Source organism: Dicentrarchus labrax, unplaced genomic scaffold (genome assembly GCF_905237075.1).
Source record: "Dicentrarchus labrax unplaced genomic scaffold, dlabrax2021, whole genome shotgun sequence".
Classification (NCBI taxonomy): Eukaryota; Metazoa; Chordata; class Actinopteri; family Moronidae; genus Dicentrarchus; species Dicentrarchus labrax.
The window spans coordinates 31,652,327-31,673,574 of NW_026136713.1; the positions used below are offsets into that span (position 1 = coordinate 31,652,327).

General features: G+C 39.1%; 1 protein-coding gene across 8 annotated transcripts in view; it reads left to right on the forward strand.

The window, feature by feature from the left end:
* The window catches only part of lingo2 (leucine rich repeat and Ig domain containing 2), a 280,055-nt gene that overhangs the window by 195,725 nt on the left and 63,082 nt on the right, over positions 1–21,248 (forward strand). For 6 of the 8 annotated variants that reach the window (XM_051419442.1, XM_051419440.1, XM_051419439.1 and 3 more), the window contains one exon: positions 5,119–8,123. The exons of the other annotated variants lie outside the window; for them this stretch is intronic. In XM_051419442.1, the coding sequence (XP_051275402.1) occupies positions 5,131–6,972 (1,842 nt within the window). In that variant the 5' untranslated portion in view covers positions 5,119–5,130 and the 3' untranslated portion in view covers positions 6,973–8,123. Of the gene's footprint in view, positions 1–5,118; positions 8,124–21,248 lie in introns of those variants that run through there. 8 annotated transcript variants of the gene reach the window in all.

The window sequence follows — 21,248 nt, forward strand, 5'->3', positions numbered from 1 at the left end:
AATATATTCAAAACACATGATTTCTAACAAGTATTTAAAGACTACAGCTACTAGAGTTATAAACAGTTTAACTGGTTTTTCAAGATGCACTCAATATGTTTGCATCAGATTATATTAAGTCAGACCTTAAACTTGCCAAGATCATGTTGCAGTCTAACAAGCTGACCTCAGAGGTTTACCATTAAGTGATTTAATTTATAATTTTGCATAATTATATTTACTCCATATTGGAGTCGTTGGGCTAATTAGTTGGTAAATAATTTGAAATCAAACATGGATAGTGGGTGTCCACTCTGCCCATCAGGGGGACACACAGTGATGAGCAAACTGACCCATGATTGCTTGATTCAATTTGCTCCAATTAAAACAAAATTAACTGCCATGTTTCTGTGGAGCTTCTGGCTACTGTAACTCAGAGAAGGTTATACGCTTAACATCACAGCTGTATTCTGTATGTGCTGTATTTCATATATTTACATATACATGTATTGCTGTTATTCTGCTGTTATTAACACATGAATACTGTTCAAATGTAAACAGTCAAAAGGATGCCACAGAACATGAACTCAGACTTGAGATCCTTGTTGTTGATGTTTCCCATGAAAGAGAATCAATGAATATTAAGCGTCGGGCCTCACACTGTATATTAAACAAGTTTCACATGCCAGAACTTTTTCATATACGGTCATTATTTATAGACTCCATTGTCACAAAATGATTGCACAAAATGTATAAAGTTGTCGAAATTACCAACACAATTATCCCACTAAACCTTAACTTAATTTAAACACATAGCAATACTCTACTATGAACAATAGTTTGTGTCTTAGAATGTTTTTTCCTTGTTAAAAAGTTCTTAAAATTACATCTTCTTTTCCACTTTTTGCAGATAAATGTGAAAACCTTTTAGTGTTAAACTCATACATCATTCCACACACAGTCAGGCTGAATACATCCACGTAAAGCAACGATAAGCAATAATAATGAATTATTTTCTAAACAATGTGTTACACAAAAAAGTACAAATCAATTATGGAAGGTACACACACAGGAAGTTAAAAGGTGTGGGCAAAATGAGAGTCATAGTGAGGTTGTGTGAAAGAGACGCAGAAAGAAAATTTAGTGATCATCCAGGGAAGATATCAGTTGCCAAGGGAGCGATTGCAATCTCCTGTATACAGTAGCTCCACTCTCACCTCAGGATCTGTGTCTGATATGTAGTGTTCACCCACCTGGATACTAAGTCAAGGGTGCAGAGGTCAAAGCTCCATTAGTCAGGAAAAGGATGTACATAGTCAAGCTACATGCAGTTATATTAGCTACAAGAGAGGGACTAAAGATGATGTAATATGTCTTTTTTCCCTTTTTTGCAAGAAAAGCATTTCAAAGACTTGAGGAAGACATGTTAGTGCATGCAGCGCTGTGTTTTGCTACTCTGGTAGAGACAGACGTCATCTCTACTCATCCTCTTACTAGTTAGCCCCGGGCTGTGTTGAAAAGTAAAGAGCAGCATCATGGGATGGAAGAGCCCTGCATGCTTTCTGCGATTCATATGGAGATTAGTTTGTGATGGGAATAGAAAGACTGTATGCGTATTAGAAATAAGCCAAGACAAATATGTTCTCATATTTATCATATTGGGGGAGCAATTCATAATTTAATCGTCTGAAGTGTTGTGTAAGTTTGAGATTCACATTTGGCCACTTGTATACATATGCTTGGGATGATGGCATTGCGCAGGCGACCTCAGCACTGCTGCGAAATGGCTGTTCACACATTTATGCTGAGTCAGACACCATTAGCTGTTATCCTCCCCCTCTCAGGATCCAACCCTGCACTAATGTGGGTCAGGGGCCACATTATAGAAACACCTTCACTGCGCAGTCTTATCTCATAGTGCACTGCGGGATTTCTGCCATCACAGGACTGTTACTGAATGTCACTGAAAGTTTTCAAGAATAAATGTATTAACTGAGTTGTGTGTGAGACAGTTTATATTGTGGCTGCAATATACAGTATTGTGGTCTACTGGGATCATTTTTTGTAGAGATACTGGTTGTCTTTGCTTCAACTATGTGATTGGTGAACATCCAAACGCTGAATCTAGAAAAAAATTCGGTGGTCATTAATTCTGAAAAACTATCAAAAGAAAAAGGCTACCGCTGCTGTTTTAGGTAGTAGAATATATTCTTCCTGCTACCATACTCTTACTCTAAAGTCACCTTGTCAAACAAAAATGTTTACAAAAATGCAAGCTACACTGCTAAAATAATGTTTACTTCAAGGTCAGAAAACCAAGGTAAAATAAAAAAAAAAATCCTATTATTTCTGAATATTATAGCTCCAATACCATCCTGTATTTTGTCTTTTCTTTTGGAGGGCACAAGCAGAAAACAATCAGTAAGTGAGCAGATAGTTAGGATTTTATTTGCGGATGTTGCCCCAGGGCCTCTGCCTAATTCTGTGCACAGGACACACTTCAGCAGGTGCTGCTGATGATGCACTTGCATTATGGTTCTCTTATTGAGCAGCGCCCAGGTGAGAGGGTCACATCACAGGCTCACTCTTACTCTGATTACACACTGTTACAAAGACATCCAATCATTATACTGATTAGACACCCTCTTGGTAAATCATTGAATCATATGGTGCTGCAATTCATGTGGCCAGTGTGTGTGTGCATAAGGTGGTTATTAAGTGGGAAGAATCTGCAGAAACACAAGGACACTATGACAATCTCCTGTATAGAGATGTGTGTGCATGTATGTGTGTCTGTTTGTCACAATCATGTTAGCCATGTGTACGTGTGATGAAACACTGTGTTAATCAAAGTATTTTACTGACCTATTTACTATCAGAAGCAATATTTTTTAATACCTGACTGCACATAAAGTGTGTTTAATTTTAGGTTAAAAGAAACAGCTGTATAGGAACTACACAGCTAAATTAAAAACAAAAATCAACAAAATTATTAATGAAATATTGTCTTATGAGACTACAAATAAGTTTCCAGATTTGGTACTTTACAGTTTTTGATATTTGATATTAAAAAAAAATTAACAAGCCCTTCAAAATGTAATGCATGAATATATTAAAACAGAGCAAAACAAATGATCATAAAATGACACCAATTACCAAAGAGAATAACAGAGGAGTTTTGTGAAGACCGGCTCAGGCAATTAGCATGTTAGCATGAAGGTACTGCTTTTAATGCAAGTGCATTTAGCTTTACATTTCAAATAAGCTGTTGAACACTTAAACAGGCCAGTGCACATTTGGTGATGTTTTTCAAGTCAGCAGCAATGCAGAGCTAGCCATATGGTGCCCACTAGCTGTAGCAATAAAGCTTTATAGTGAACTGGAGGCAAGGGAAAGTAAAGACACAAAAAAGGGACACATCAATGTTTTTAACTGTGTCACTTGGAGCTGACACATAGGCACAGTGCTTGGTCCTTGGCACTTCTAGCTTCAGATTTTCCTTATTCTGGCTATTTGAATTGATTTCTTAGGTTTTCATAATGTTTTTCTTTAGATGGGTGCTCCATCACATTATCTTCGCACCATAATCTGTTCGCATATTAAGCCTGGGGATAAATTCAGATTATTCCTCTCATGGTTTAAATTTAGCACAGCCCATGACACACCAAATAAGGCAGGGATGGTTTGCGATCTTTGCAACATATCACCCAGTCTGTTTGTGGCAAGCAGTGCATTTGGGTCATATCTGCTCATCTTCATGTACTTATGTGATATATATGAAAAACCAGCATAACAAATAGATTCATGGAGGATCAGGTTTTTTTTTTTTTGCAGAGGCTGTATGAAAACTTACAGATGGGTAACAATTTAAAGGAAAAATCAACACAAACATCCAAGTCTCTGAAACCCTCTCCATTCTCTCAATTGATTCATATCATTTTCATTCTAATCAAACCATTTAATGACCCCACGTGTCCTGTATGAAAACATCTGCATTTGTCATGCTACTACATTTATTCCTTCGTTTTTCCTTTAATTTGTTACTTGTTTAAGTCAAATGTACAAAAATACCAGATATTTCTTTAATTGTAATATTTACACATCTTAAAGGATCACCTAAAATGAAATGGGACAATTACATGTTTTTGACAACAAGTGTAGAAAGTAGAAATAAGAATATTCTTTTTCCACTGTATAATGGTGATTTCTAAACTCTGCTTAAACAGACTGGTTGATCAAGTTTATGATTCACACTGTGTCTGTGTACTGCACTTAGAAACACAGACAGAAATGCATGTAAAACACTGGCATGACAATGGTTTATTTGAGTGGAGATGGTTCTCAGAATAACTGGAAATACATCCAGCATTTGTTTCCATACTGTTTTAATTAATTTCTAAATCGGTTTAAAAATATTAAATGTGAAACCTTTGTTTATTGGCTTTTGAGACCTTTGTGGTAATACTTGTAATTACTATCATAATATTCTCCCAACACTGAATGATTCCCTCCAACATTTTTTGCTTGTTGATTGGGTTTTGTCACACTTATCCATGAACTGCATATAGTGTCATGCATTTTTTGTATGATTGATTTCTTTCATTCTACCAGAGTGGAGATGCAGCATGTTTGCTCAGAACAGAAGTCATCCCCATCTGTTTTTTTGGCTTAGAAAAATCAAAACTCTTCTAAAGGAAAACAAGTTTTGTGAAATTGTTAAAACACAGAAAGTGGAGTGATACAATGTGCTGCAAAAGCTGCACATTTTTTTATTAATTTAATAGTTGCTTTGGGTGTAAATCAATTTAACTGCCAACAGGGAAGAATTTAAACCATCACTGTGTCTGGGAGAGAGAAAGACAGAGAGAGAAATTCTTAAATTCAAAGTATTTGGAGCCCAGCAGTTCAACTTGCTTGTATTTCAATAAGTAACTAGATGAAAACAGAATGGTGTGAATGAGACATTTTTGTGCAGCGAGGTCCATCCAATCTGCAATACAAATAAAGGCATCTGAGGCTATTTTTCAGACCCAGTGCTTTATTGTTTTTAATTAATTAATTCTACAGGAACACAGTGTGACAGAGTGACTAACTAATATCTTCCCTTCTCTCTTTGTTCTTTCCCTCTCTGTCTTGCAGAACCGTGACAGAATGGTCGACTGTATGAGCAAAGTCATGCTGCACACGGTTGTCTCATGCTGGCAACCATTCCTGGGACTGGCCCTTGTGGCTGTCTTTGTGGGTTCTACCCTGGGATGTCCCTCGCGCTGCGAGTGTTCGGCGCAGAGCAAGGCAGTTGTCTGTCACCGCAAGCGCATGCCCAGCATCCCAGATGGCGTCCCAACTGAGACCAGGATCCTGGACCTGAGTAAGAACAAGCTGACAATGATCAACCCTGACGACTTTATTGCCTTTCCTGGACTTGAGGAACTTGACCTCAGTGGAAATATTATCAGTTATGTTGAGCCTGGAGCTTTCAACGCCCTGTTTAACATGCATTCACTCAGTCTCAAGAGCAATCGTATCAAACTCATTCCTCTGGGCGTCTTCACAGGCTTAACAAATCTTACCCGACTGGATATAAGTGACAACAAGATCGTCATCCTCCTGGATTACATGTTCCAGGACCTGCACAATCTTAAATTTTTGGAAGTGGGTGACAATGATCTGGTTTACATTTCTCACCGTGCATTTAGTGGACTTTTAAGTCTGGAGATTCTAACCTTAGAAAGGTGCAACCTTACAGTTGTACCCACTGAGGCCCTTTCCCACCTGCACAACCTGGTCAGCCTCCATCTACGATACCTCAGCATCAGCACTTTGCATCCTTACTCCTTCAAAAAGCTGTTCCGGCTGCAGCATTTAGAAATTGATAATTGGCCTTCACTAGACCATGTGCCAGCCAATACCCTGCATGGCCTCAACCTGACCACTCTGTTCATAACCAACACCAACTTGTCCTCCTTCCCTTATCAAGCCCTAAAGCATCTGCCCTACCTGACACATCTCAACTTGTCTTACAACCGCATCAGGCACATTGAAGGGGGGATGATGATGGAACTGGTTCGGCTTAAAGAGCTCCATCTCGTTGGAGCTCAGCTAACCACCATTGAACCGTATGCCTTTCAGGGCCTGCGGGGGCTCAAAGTCCTCAATGTCTCTCACAACCGACTGGATACACTGGAGAAGGGTGTTTTTCAGTCTCCTGAAGCTCTGGAGGTTCTTCTTATTGACAGCAACCCCCTGGTGTGCGACTGTCGTCTCATGTGGATCCTACAGAAAAGGCATTCCATCTTCTTCGGGGATTCACAACCAGAATGCAGCACACCTGAAGGTATTCGTGGAAGGCCTTTTAAGGAATTTAAAGAGACTCTCCTGTCTTATTATGTGACATGTACCAAGCCAAAAATTCGGGAGAATAAAACTCAAACGATCACTGTGGATGAGGGCCAGCAAGCAATGCTGCGCTGCAGTGCTGAGGGGACACCAAGGCCCGTTGTGTCCTGGTTGTCCCCACGTCGACGAGTTTTGACAAGTAGGAGCCACGGTAGAGTAACCGTCCACATCAATGGAACACTGGAGATCAAGTCAGCGGAGGTACAAGACAGCGGAGTGTACCTTTGCCTTGCCTCCAACACTGCTGGGAATGACACCCTGATGACTTCTCTGGCGGTGAAAAGTTTGGGATCGCTGTACGCCAACAGGACCCAGTACTACACAGATCCCAGCAATACCACTGCCAATGGAACGGCTGGTGTGACCCTCGGCTTAGACCTAAAGACTATTTTAGTGTCAACAGCTATGGGTTGTTTTACGTTCCTGGGAGTGGTCTTGTTTTGTTTCCTGCTCCTTTTCGTTTGGAGCAGAGGAAAAGGAAAACATAAAAACAACATAGATGTTGAATATGTGCCTCGGTCAAAGTCTAATGGCACTAACGTTGACTCGGCAGAGGGACAAGCTGGTCCTCGTCGTTTTAACATGAAAATGATGTGACTTCATTAATAGATCCAAGATTCTGGATTGTAAAAATGCCCAAAGTACAATGTATTTTTTTGAAAATTGGACTACTGAACTTCCCACTGCAGCAGGGAGAATGGTAGTGAAAATGTTTGGGGCATCATAACAAGATGAGCAGTACCTTAAATCACTGGAACTTGACATAATGCTTGGATACTATGTTTGAAATACTAAAAATCGTAGTAGGACATTCTCTTGCCAGCGGGCAACTTCAGTGTGGATGAGGAGTGAAAACTGTTGCTAACCCTGACCCTAACTGTTGTTGGGGACCTGATGGGAACAGGTGTCATCTATCAGCTTTTTGAAATTTATATGCCCAAAAGGAACATTGTAGTTTTGGGTTGGATCTACAGACTCAGCTGAACCATGTACAGTACAAATTTGTATCTAAGCTATTAACCTACTTTGTTTAGTCTTGCGCCATGCTTATTCACTGAAGAAATCAATGAAACAGACCATCATTTCCTATGTTCAATAATTTGCATATGTGTACCTAATGCATCGTTATGTACATGTATGTGCACATTCATTCAAAAGAACTATTCATAGCAATATTCATGGGATGCATTAGCCAAAATTGATATACCCCATATGTTCAGCAAGAATATTCTTCAGACTTTTGAAGTTTCCATGGATTCAGGAAGGGCTCCTATGGGTGATTATCTGTCCCTGCTCCCCAAATTGACTCCCAGGTATGATTTAATATATATTATTTATCAATAAAAATGAAGAAAAAAATGTTTTATTTATGAAACATGTTGAACATTTTACAAAAATCAGTCCTTAAACACTGTTCAGGATCTATCATAACACTTAGATCATCATGAAGATGACCCTGGTCAAAGTACCTACATGAACCACCTTTTTGTCCTATTTTTGTGTCTTTTTATTACTTTAACTGTACCTTTGCTGGTTGGCAAAAATACATGTGTCAATTTTACTACAGTGACATTTGCTTAATTTTCCCCAGTAGGAAATTTGGACTTTGTTGTGGTAGTTCCTCATTTTGTTGTTGAATCATTTAGATTGTGAAAACTTCAAAGTAAAAGTAAAAAAAAATGTACGTGAAATAAATGAAGATGTATTTGTACAAATGAGTCTGACTAAATGGCTAATACATGATGAAATCTCCTTCTCTTGAGCCTCACTTCACAATCTTCTGTTAAAGTTGCAACAAAGAAATAAGGAATTTGCACATTATTCACGAAGTTTAATCCTTACAGAAACACTCATTTGCGTAGGGAAGTATCCACCATTTGGTGCGACATAAAAGTTTATAAAAATGCAGTAAAACAGCATATTATGCTACAGTTCTTCAAAAGATCAATTGTTACCCAAAAACCACTAAATTGTTTTGATGTATGCTTTGGCACGTCAATCAATAATGACTTCTCACAAACTTTGGTGAACCACTCACCTATACCATATTTACAAATTGTGAATTGCTACCAACATATCTAAGTGAATTACTCTCATAATACTCACCAGTTTGTTGTCTGGTGAATGCACAACAAAAGTTAGGTGCTGGTCATGGCATTGTTAAATTTGGGAAAAAATCTGAAGAAAACATTTCTTATTTTAAACTGCAGTTTATTAACTGCTTTGCTTCCAGTGCTGATAAACACATTATGATCCAAAGATGTGTTATTGATACATACATGGACTGTAGTGATGATTCACAGTAACTGCTTTCTGTTGACATTAACAGCGGACTTGTCTGACACACCAGAAATCATTGGCTGCTTTTTGAAATTCTTATTTTCCAAAGCATATCTCTTGTGCTGTCCCCCTAATTTGTGCAGTCTCATTAAGAGCCACAGAGTTTTTTTGGTGTCTGAGTCTGCAGTCCCCTGGGCGGCTTCAGAAATCAGAACACCAAATGCTACAGCTCCTCCAAAATTACAAAAGAAACAAGGTTAACTTTGTAGGTCAGCAATGCCCACGTCCACAGCGTTTGTTTAGTCAATTACATGAAAAATGTTTTCCTTGAGCCTGTGAGACTGACTTTGCATTCCTGTACAAATGAGGCCCCTACAAGTACAAGTGCAACCTCACTTTTCTCTACTTGTAGTCTCATATACATAGGGTACAGTGTGTGTCCCAAATAGCACTAAAGGAAATATGCTGCCCCCTATGATGGTACTTTTTCTTCTTAAGAGATCAAAATTTCAGCCTTTCATATTAAAGGGGCCCTATGATGCTCTTCCTTAGTTTCTGTCATATACAGTATACAATGTTACAATGTCAAACGTATGTAAAATTAATCTCTGTGAGGAAAAAGCCAAGAATTCAGACTGCTCCAAAGGTTTCCATCATCAGAAGCTACAGTTAGCGGTTAAAGTAGCTAACTGCTAACAACAATAAAGCAACAACAGTAAAGCAATATGTCAGAAAACAAAAAGGTTGAGGCAGAGCAGCTGGAGGACATCAGAGTGAAAACCAAAACATATTTTCTCCATAAAATATGATCCAGTTTCACCAAAATCAGTGAATAAAGTTATAAAACATTCCCTAGAAACAGTAAATTCACAAATTCAGTGCCCCATATCTTTTATTGTCCAAGCTACGGTACTCTAGCTGTCATGCCTTTGAGAGCAAAACGGTGTTCACAAGTACTGGGTGCAGCCACTAGGTAGACTTCTGCAAAGTTGGCCAATTAGAAGAAAGTATGCTTAGAGAGATGGCTTGTTTGGGACAGAGGATGAACTGAGGGGGGCTGCATGAAGTGCTAGTGTAAGATAAATAAGTATGTTTTTGAAGGCTGAATCATGCAACGCTACTTTAGTGGAGTGTCAGACTAAGAATGAAAAAGAGCATAATAGGTCTACTTTAAATGATGGTAATGTTTGTATGATAGGAATGTATGTTTCCATGCACTCTTACCAAAGTTAAGTAATTTCAGTAATGGTTACATTGCCAACATGTTTCTACAGTAACCCAGATATAGGATTCAAAGGAAATCTGATGGCTGGAATAGACTGACATTATTCCGGGTACTGAGGTGTATACAAATCTGTTTTTTGAGTCTGTGCGTCGTGTTTCCATGGTGATATTCAGAATAATCATTTTGTGTTATGCAGACCTCTTTATAATAATTGACTGCATTTTGATTGGGCTGGTGCATTTGGATGCATCTGAGTAGCTGTTAGAGCTGTGTGGCTGTTTGTCCCCCTCTTATCAGTTATTGACTGATCTGACCACTCTTATTTTCAGACTAATTAGCGAGGATAATTTTGCAAAACAGATGGGAGTCTCTCAACCTAAAATGACTAATGCAGTTTCTATTAAAATAGAACTGTTCTTGGCTCAAGCTGCACATGAAAAATTTTGATGACTGACACTATCACTATCACCCTTCTCGATCAATCAAGTCATTTATACTTCAGTCATTAAAATTATAATTGAAAATGACATGCAGTTTCTGAAAGGTCAGACACTTCAAAACCTTTGTATGTCCCATGAATAATTGTTAGTCAATAAAGCAAGTTGTTTAGAGTCAAAACAGCCCTTAGTTTGGGAACCTGTTATATCTTTATATTTCTTTAACTAAATACCACAAAAACTAAAAGCATACACGTCAATATTAATTTGAAATTCAACTAAGAAGAAGAGAACAAGACAAAGAGTCTAGTCCACATAGCAAAATTGCTCTGGCCGAATGATGGCCCACACAGCCTACTTACATTTGGTCCAAATGCAGCAATGAAGTACAGTCCAGAGGTGGAAGCCACTTATGGCCCATGACATATAGCCATATTTCAGCCAACTGTCCCTCACTCTCCTCCCTTGTCAGGACTGCATGTAGCAATGTGGTGACAAATAGTTAAATGAAGAAATTCAGCCACTGAAAACACACACCCAAAATCATATAGTGCTGAAACTTCGTCCACAGTTGGCTGAGATATGGCTATGTCATGGACCAAAAATATAAATGTCTGATCCAAATTTTGTGCGCCACAGATATTTGACTCTAGAGTAACGTGGTGGAAAGATGGAGTAAACGAAGAGCCCCACCACTAGCAGACACACAGCATATTACTCAGAGAAGCTTTCTTCAGTACCTCAAAAGAATCCTTTAAGATGCTCTAAGGATACAAAACAAACAAAGTGCACAACCCCACACACACACCACACAAACATAAATTGGCTGTCAATGAATGAATGAATGAATAAGCTGTTTCATAAAAAGAAATAAAGAGTTGTCAGCTATGGATGAGGAGAGCTTATGTTTATCTCTGTAGTCTATGTAAATACACATATCGGCAAAACAACTCCCAGAAATAAATAAAAAAAGTCCACATTTGCTCACAGAGATCCCTGTTGTTTTGAAATTACACACCACGTTTTCCAAGCCCCACGGGCCACCAAGCCCATGTTACGCATAAAAGATCATATAGACCTGCAACTCAAGCGAGAAAAAGAAAGTCTGGCAAACGGGAACTGTGTGGTTTCGCTTTGACGAGAAAGTGGAGCTTGTTGTAGCTGAAGTCTGGGGCAGATGTTAGCCGGCAGGTTTTGGCTGTGTGTGCTTTCATTAGGTTTAGCTTTCATACGCTCCCCAGTGACAGGCCGGGCTGCCAAATGAGCTCCCAAGTGAGCCGACTCCAGTTCCAACCCGACGTCCAAAAATTGTGGCTGGCTGCAAAAGAGGAAGACATGCATGTGCTGCTATGCATCTTCCTGCACACATTCAAGCATTCTCTATCATAAAATGAAACAACTGCTTCTGGTGAAAGACGATACGCAACGCTGCTCTTCTTTGGCACACGTTAAAAGGTATCTGCATGCACTGCCTCCTGCACGTCGCATCATTGTTGATGTGCAAAGTTAAGACAGCTTCTTTTGTCTTTGCCCACAAAACAAAGGTAGATTGATGGGATTGAAAAAGAGGTAGTCCCTTCTTTATCTCTCACACTGCAAGGCTGTGGTGACAAACATCTCCGGGATAATGGAGGAGAAAATTATTATTAGCAACAAAAACCGTTCACAATTCACACCAAATGTTCTCCTGTAAGCCAGCAGTCAATATTTCTTTGTTAGCGTGTTGCTGCATTCTGTAATTATGCTTTTGCCCTTTCTGGGAAACACAGTCATGAAAGAAGAAATGAGAGCAGGGAAATTGAATTTTTTGCCTATGTAATTGTTTAATGACGAATGGACCCATAAATTGGAGTAAAGAGACGGAAAGTTTTACATTCCTCCCCTCCAGAAGTGAAAGCAATATTTCATCTTGGTGAAATAAAATAATTATTTATTCAGCTTATTCTGTTGAAGTGGCACCATCATCCCCAAGTAGGAATTTTGTATGAAGCATTTTATTACCAGTAGTATATTTTGATGATTTATTAAACAATGTGAATACCTAAAGTCATAGCTGAAACAGGCGTCTTGAATCCAAGTGTGATTTGAACTTTATCGAGGTTCAGCCCTCGAGACACAGTATCTCACACTCCTCATGAATGCTTAAATTTCACATAAGCGATTATCTACTGAGACTTTCAGAGGAAGGTACAGTATAGATAATAGGTCTCGCTTTAGTTCTGATGGCGCAGTTGCTCCAGCTGAGAGGCATATCGTGCTTTGAACACCTGCACAATGATTTAATTAGAACATGGAGAGTGTCTGGTTGAAGACACTCTCTGTGGAACCAAGGTAATTAAAAAGTGGCCTTAAAAAGTCCATGTTCCTGTTTCATGATATCACATAAGCTGATATTCTGAAGTCTCAGGAAAACCAGTCTGAGTAAATTGAAATGATGGGGGGGGGGTTACATCAATTTGCAGGCCACTAACTAGCTCTTGTTAAAATCAATTAATTTGAAATAAATCACCAACTTCACATTCAGGGCAAAGTCATGCAGTGATGGCTGGTGGAGATTTTGGGTGGGTGGGCTAACAAATGCATTACACTCATCAATACGTCACACAGCAGCAACAGTAGCATCACATCACGTTACAGCAACAATATTGTATACTTTGTTATAGCAAGTGCTCTACGGCAACACTGGGGAGACATACCCAACAGAATGACCTGATTCCAAAAGAAATCTCTCTCTATCCGTCTACTCTCTCTCTCCTCTGTACACATCAGCACATGCCAATTGCGCTACAACAACATTATAGAAAAAACAATTTGCAACACCATGTACCAAAAATAAATCTACAAAACCAAAGCAAAAATAACTGTATTTGTAGAAGAGAGAGTTGTTTCAGAGCTGGGCATACCTTATTTAAAAAGCAGCTCACATCGACGGCCTTTCTGTGACACAAACATGTTAATCACCATGTCATTGAAGTCCCATGTCATGCTGTTGCTGCTCTAGGTTCCACCAAAATGTCAAACAATATGTTCTAAGGTGTTTAATAATAGTTTTTCATCTTTACTGTAGAAGATAGGGAGGGCTTAGCCCTGTAAGCCCATTTATACCAGCGGTCCTTGATCATATGTATCAGAAAAAGCTTACAGTCCAGCATTGCTCTAATGACACATTGTGGATAACTGTACGATTACTGACACTGCAGTTCTTATTGTTGACACTCATCATCTCAAGGCCTTATGAGGCCAATTCATAAATGATACACTCCGTGGCTAGCTAACTACAGCTAACACCTGCACATGCAGTACCATTGGGTGTTAGTGCAAAAGAACTTGAGCCGGCATAATAAGACGAGGCAAAAATCTGCTTTGTGTTCAGGTTAAACACACTTCACTTTCAGTTGTAGATGTTGGAAACACAGTCCTAACCTTGTCCTCCTGCGTACCTTCCATATTTTTCTTCTGCATAGCACAATGTCTGTTTAACTGCTTAAACCCTTTTCTCATTCTCTGTTACACAGACTGTCCATTCAAGTTCCAACTCCCCACTGTGCTACTTCCCTCATTAGGTATTGTCACACTTTTGCTTTTGTTCAGCTTGTCCTCGCTGAGCTGATGTTATCTAGTCGGTCTCTGACTTTGAAGAATCCTCCTACAATCTGCAACAATGCACACAGTTAAACCAAACAAAGATTGTATCCTTGAAGGAACTCTGCCTACCAACCATAAGTCATCAACACCTTCTCTTTGCACTCTGTCCCCTTCCCACACACTGTATGGCTTCCATGACCTGGTGGAATCTGGTTACCTCTCCCTTAAGCACTTTCCTCATCCTTTACTTTCAATAGATGCCTTGGGATGTTTTTAATTACTGCTTACAGCTTTGTTACTTAGCTGCTAAAGTGGATTCCACCGTTGTGATAACATTAGTAGACCATTAACACTGCCCCGGCATCATTCAAGATCTACCTCTTTACAATTTATTGTGTCAGCAAACTCACTTATGTTCTCCTTTCTCTATATTAGTATCATTAGTCACGTTCAAATGTAATGGTTAAGGTAAATAAGACAATGTTAAAGCTTTCACTATTAGATGTTAAGGAGTCCTCATTTCACCTTATCATTGATAATTGAAAATCCGTTACATTACACTTGTTTAGGAGATGCTTTTGTCCAAAGCAACTTACAATGACAGGAACAAGAGCTGGATTTTGTCTCACAGTTTTTAAGGGAATAAAATGTTAGTGAGTGCTAGCATGGTGTGTAGGTGTTGTTTCTGAAAAGGTTTTGCAGCCTGCAGCAGTGAATGGGCTGTGACTCTGCTGTTCTGACTTTATAGTGTGGAGTTCATTCAACCACTGTGGGGCCAGAACAGAGAAGAGAAATCGAAGCACAATGGCTGAGCCGGAGTTTAGGGTTTGACCGTAGGCTTGGAAGAACTGCAGAAAGGAGCCGTTCCCTTCAGTGCCCTGGAGGCCAGCAGCAGAGTCTGGCTGAATGCAGCCAACTGAATGAAACTGTTACGGGATGCTAGCATAGTGAATAGAGAAGAGAATTAGTGTGGTTAAACACCAGACAGGCAGGGGAAAACTGGACTAGCTGCAGGGATCTGATGGCAGACATCTGGACTCCGGCAGAGAGGGAGTTGCAGCTGTCCACACTGGGGAACGTATTGTAAACAAGTGGCCCAGTGAGGAAGGGGTGAATGTCCAGATGTTGCAGCTTGTCGCCATGGTCATACACAGGTATTCTCAGTGTTAATGGTCAGGTCTTGGTGTGAGCATTTACCATCATCCTGAGGCACATTTCACAAAAGCGATATGTGAGCACTTCTTGCATTGCAAATTGGGACAACGACATATTTCACAAATGCTCGTCGCTCAAAAGCTGCAGATACATTTCAATCTTAGAAGACTTTTATGTTCATGCACAGGTTTGGTTTTGTATTAGCTTTAACATGTACTGATTTTGACATGTTAGAGGAAATTATCTCATCTATGTTGCAAATCATAACTGGCATATGGCAACACTGGTGAACTGGGCCCCTGAATCACCCAGTTCATGAGATTTCCACTCTGTCCATGATGTCCCTGTTGTTCCTGTGGCCCAAAGCTATTTACACACACTACACCAGCAGCATCAGCATCCTCCCCATCCCCTCAGGCTCCTTAATCCCCTCTGGTTCAGGGGCCACTTTCTCCAAATTTTCCACATGCAATCTGTGATTTACAACATTATGCCATTTAATTTTGACACTTTTCACTGTAGGTGCTATGGTCATCACAGCGGTACCAAACTGTGTTGCTGCAATCAATTAAAGGTTGGCTATTCAATTTGATTAATTATCATTGATAATTAATAATGACTTTAATTAGCATTAAAGATCCTCAGGGCATCACCCTTAAAGAAGGGAAACAATAGTCACTAACTGATTAATTAAGTCTCATAAAAACCACTAAACTCTCAATTTGGAAATCTGATTAATAATTAAATTAATAATTACAACAAAAAAACTGTATCAATAGTTTAAGCGGTAGCATTTGGAATTCTGCATAGAAGAGGCTGGTATCACCCACACTTAAATAGGTGTAAACACAAACATTTATTTAAATTATAATAAAGGCAAAACAGATAGAAACACACAATATCCGATCGAATTAAAAGGAGCTCAGCTAAAGAAAAAGGTGTGTGTTGAAAGGGAGTTAGTTGCATGCAAAGACGGTGTCTGTGTGAAGCATAACATTAAACTACACCACAGTACTGTCTCAGAGACGACAGTTACTACAGTAACCTGCATTAATCAAATCAACAACAGAATACAATAACCACAATAACCTGAATAAAAACACATCAGTACAGTATCATTCACAGTAGTTAAATAGTCCTTAGCCATTAACCCTGTTAAGTTATCTGAAACTATCTGTGCCCAGTACGTTGAACGCTGAAGGAAAAGGCAGGCTCTTGTGCCACGCTTTAATCCTTTCTTCTGCATTCTTCAGCGGGCCGGGCCACACCGAGGTTCGGGAGCTTGTCAGCCAGGGTGGGTGAGAGACCTGGAAAAAGAGTTAAGGGAGCCAATTTATGGGGTTCCCATAAGTTTTGTTAAATGGTCATCGTGTCATCAAGTGTATCAGATTACGGTCACTGGAAGTGATCGGATGAGAAGTGAAGGGAAGTGACCTGTCATAATAAAAGTCCAGTTAAATCATACCAAATGTGTTTTACACATGTTGGGACAACGGTCCACGTTGTCCCAACAAACAAGTACTACACTTGTGACTCATGTATGAGCATGCAACAGCCCTGTAGGACAATATAAAGTCTGCTCTGTTCCGTCCTCGATGTCCTCACCTCAGACTCCTCAAACTGTTTTCAACTTTCAGTGAATTGGTTAGGCCGACTCTGTCAACCACTCAAAGTCCCACACTGAACAGTGCAGTGCTGCTCGAAAGAACTACAGTGATACACAAAGTGGAAGATGATGTTCATCTGATGCAGAACATGAATGAGTGTCATTTGAACAAAACGTTTGAAGTCTTATGTTAATGCTGTTGCAGCGTCTTTGTCTGCTTTTTATTTACAGTGATAGACAATCAAATTGATTTTTCTACAGCATTCAGAGTGAATGAGTCTGACAAAGACACTGATTTCAAAATATCTTCTGTTGTACCACCTTGAATGAAAGGAAGTCTGAGTTTGACAGAAGTGAAAACCATCTTGATTTTTAAAACAATGAAACTGATGGCTTTTATCTAACTTTTGCCATCCCCCCAAAAAACAGAAAAAATCAGCTCACCATCATGTTAGATTGTCTGACTTTTCTTGATCCAGCAGTTGTTGAGTCTAGAGTTACCATGGAGCATGGATGCTAACCTGAGGCTATTTAATGTGCACACACACAGGAACCATTGTTTTTCTCTCTCAGTCTCCCTCCCTAACACACACACACACACACACACACACACACACACACACACACACACACACACACACACAGCATATAGAGACTGCCAAAGCAAGTGGCTCAGAGGAGTCTTGAGCAAACATCAGCATAACAAAAAATATTTATTGGGATGTGTTTGGTGCGAAAAGGAGGTGTGTATAGGCTGCTAGAAAAAAAAACAGATTAATTCTCAGAGGTTGTTGATGAGTGACAGACTGTGTCTTCATACAAAATAGATTTTGTATTTAAAATTTAATGAAGAGGATTTATCATCGTGGGAAAGCCAGGGCAGGTCATTTCTGACACGAAGGACATGAGGTGCATATAGAATAGGAAGATTACAGAAGAGTTAAAATTATGGAAAATGTAAAAAAAAAAAAAAAAAAAGCAACCCTGTCTCCCAGAAGTTATGCTTGTATTTCGAATTGTTTTCCTAATTACGCTGTGGTGACAGTTATAGGCCAGCAGTGTTAGCTAAAGGCGGGCATCCAGACTCCCTAACTGTGGTTGTGATTTCAGTTGAATGTTAATAAAAATAAAAGTCTTATGCCTTAGGCTAATGCTGACTTGGCTGAGTAGTAGTGCTGCTAAAACATCACAAACGTAAACATAACCATAAAAATGAATAATGCAGTCGTCACTACAAGTGGAATATTGTATTGTAAGATTACATTGGTGTATTTTGGCGGAATAACTGAAATATTTTGTCGATGAACATTTTACTGATACATAAAACATTTTTGCACCAGGTATATCAATTAACAAGAGAAAAGATCATTTGGTTACTATTAGAATATATTTTCTTTATCTTTTTTTCCTATTAGCTATAGGTCTTGTGGAGCACATGGTGAGGCCAGTATAGAGTGGGAATCATGCTTGTTGACAAAAGTGTGCGCTGCAGGAGGAGTAGTTATGTAGTTTGCTGTGTAACAAGAATCTTGGCTTGACATATATCCAACCCACTGACAAATAAATGAGACTGAACGTTCCAACTGTGGAAAATAAACCAGGAATTTCTGCTGACATTTTGAATTGATTGCACTGAAAACGAGCTGACCCCACCTGTGCTGCGGAGAGATAAGAGATTTACAATGCATGCAGGTCTCAGTCAGCAGCGCTCTTTTCTATCTAAAATGAACACAACATCAGGGAAGAATAATACAATTGTGTTCGGTTGTTTCATCCTCTTCCTTTTCCAGATTCTACAGGGACTTCAGGAGTTCCTTATTTAGTCTGTGTGATGAAGTTATTTTCCCGTGCTATTGTGCGAAGGGCCACCTGAGTTCATGTATGCTGGAACAGTGAATGTCACAACTCTCTGCAAGAGAAGATCAAAGCCACACCTCTGGGCTTTGTTATATATTGAGTTAACTTCCATGCTCACGATACATCTCTCTCCCTCTGCTCTTTCCCCTTATGGCAAAAGAGCGAATTAAACTCGACTTGTGTCATCATACGCAATCCGTCTTCATTTGTTAATGCGTCAGGACCAGTTGTTACTGCATTGTGAACTGAAACCAAGCAACACCGCTTGCTTCACGGCTCGTCATACCACCAGGGCTGCCGCTTGATTTTCAAGGTCTCTGAAACGTCACTTCTTTTCAGCAATGGATTTGTCACGCTGGTAGAGGAGGAGAAAGCAAGGCAAAAGTGAAGACGAGTGCCACGTCCTTGTGCATCTCTTTTCCTGCTGGTACATGATGTGTGTCAAGCCCTTCTTATTATGACCTGAAGGTCAGATAATTCCATATAGTTTATACATTTGCAACCCATTTCTTTCAGCTATACTGCTCTTTGATTCATTTAGCTTACCTGACATGAACTGAATCTTCCTGGCAGAGACAGACCCCACATGTTAAATGCAAAAATCTACCCAAATTGCATTATTTTGTCAGTTGTTTCATTCATACATGCATGTATTTCCGGGGCTTACAAGTTTCAACCACTTGAAACTGGTTACAGAAAATAAAATTGTGAAATAAACATCATCTATAATCAGAATTTGATGAATACAGATCCTTCTAAGGTAAACCTGCTGTCGATCACTATACATAGAGTTATGGTATGATATTAATGATTTCTATTTTCCAGGGAAACTGATACATGTCTTCAAATTATTTGCATTGTTATGAGCAATAAACAAACATTTAACTAGTCAACAAACAACACCTGTGGATCAATGTCAGCATATGAACTGCAATATCGCAACATCAATATGGCGTTCAGAGAGATACAGAGGAGTCACTCACATGGAATGCACAGGGGATTTATATTAATATACCCATTGATCCTTGAGGCTACCTGATGAAGTATTGGGTAATTTGGCCTCCAAATGCTATTTTTCTTTCATGGCACAGATCAGAAGACCATAAGGGAGCCTTTGACTGTGCTGCAAAGCTTTTCATAGACTTAATTTACAAATTTTGGATTTGGCACAAGACAGAATAGATGAGTATTTGTTTCTACACTGTTTCACTGAATTCAAACCCATGCTTAACACAGAGGAAAAACCCCTAACAATCAGAAGTATGCTGGGACTGAAAGCGTAATTAGAATTAATCTACTAGATGGTCATCATAGTGCAATCATTATTATTATTTTCAGTTTAAATGTTTCTAAATATAAACAGTCAAAAATCCATAATATAGTAGGTATAAATATGAATTTAAAAATACTTTTAATTTGCAGCACAAACACAATGCACAGCAGTTTAGTCTTTTCTTCTTTTTATTTGTGTCTGGTGCATAATCAACAGCTCACAGAAGCATTTTCTGAACAGTGAACAGTGACCTTGCTTACTGCTGGAATCAGTGTCTTCTTGCAGCAGGAAGCACAACAACTCTGGAGTATGTGGGCACAGAAATGTTTGTGAAAGTCAGGTTCAATCTGGCAGTTGATGCTGGTGAAAATCAGTAAAACTGAGAACAATGAGCCTCATGTAAATGAACTACTCCTACCTGCCACTCACCAACAGCCCTCTTAAAATCATTTTTATTTTTTTATTGTAAATATCTAAACATCATTTGGGTAGCATATACATAAAAACAACAATTAAAACTTTTATTCTGAACTTAAATCTGAAGGTGCCCTTCATTGGCTTTAGTCTCTGCCTCCCTGAATTGTCTTTGCATGGTCAGTATTGCAGCACAGGATTTGAACTATAATAAGCTGTTAAGTGCTTTCTGAAGTTGGTTCAAATGCTTGGCTTGTGCCCAAACAATTCTGAATCACAATCCCTTTAATTGCCAATTATTATAATCAGAAAATGTCATGTGCAACTAATACACAGAGAACCAGAGCTTTATGTTCCATACTTCATACTGTGACACATTTGGACTGATATAACACACATCATCTACATACAATATATTGTACACTGATTTCAAATGCAGATTGTTTGGTTCACTGGTAGTTTTGGTAGGTTAGCTTAATTGGACTAAATTATGATTCAAAAGTGGTGGAAGAAGTATCCATATCCTTAATTAAAGATCCAGCGAGTAACATTAAGGAGGATCTATTGGCAGAAAGAGAATATAATATTTATAACCCTGTTTAGTGTATAAGATCTGTGTTTTTGTTTCTTTAGAATGAGACGTTTTTATCTACAGATGCTGCAGGTCACCTCACATGGAGTCCGCCATGTTGAACCAGCATGTTTCTACAGTAGCAATCTAAATAGCTGTTTTTTTTTACGTTTTTTTGGCGACTCATAGCCACCGTAGTTTCTCCTTTGCGTGGGTAGGGTGAAGGTGAGGGAAATGCTGCAAGTATACCACTAGATGCCACTAAATCCTACACACTGGACCCTTTAAGTAAAAGTACCAATAACACAATCTAAAGATACAAGTTAAAGTCCTCTATTCAAAACCCTACTGAAGTAAAAGTACACAGTATTATCAGCAAAATATACTTAAAGTATTAAATCTAAGTACATTTTCTGCAGAAAAATGTCACCTGACTGTTAACTATTAGCTATCAGCTAAATGAACTGTAG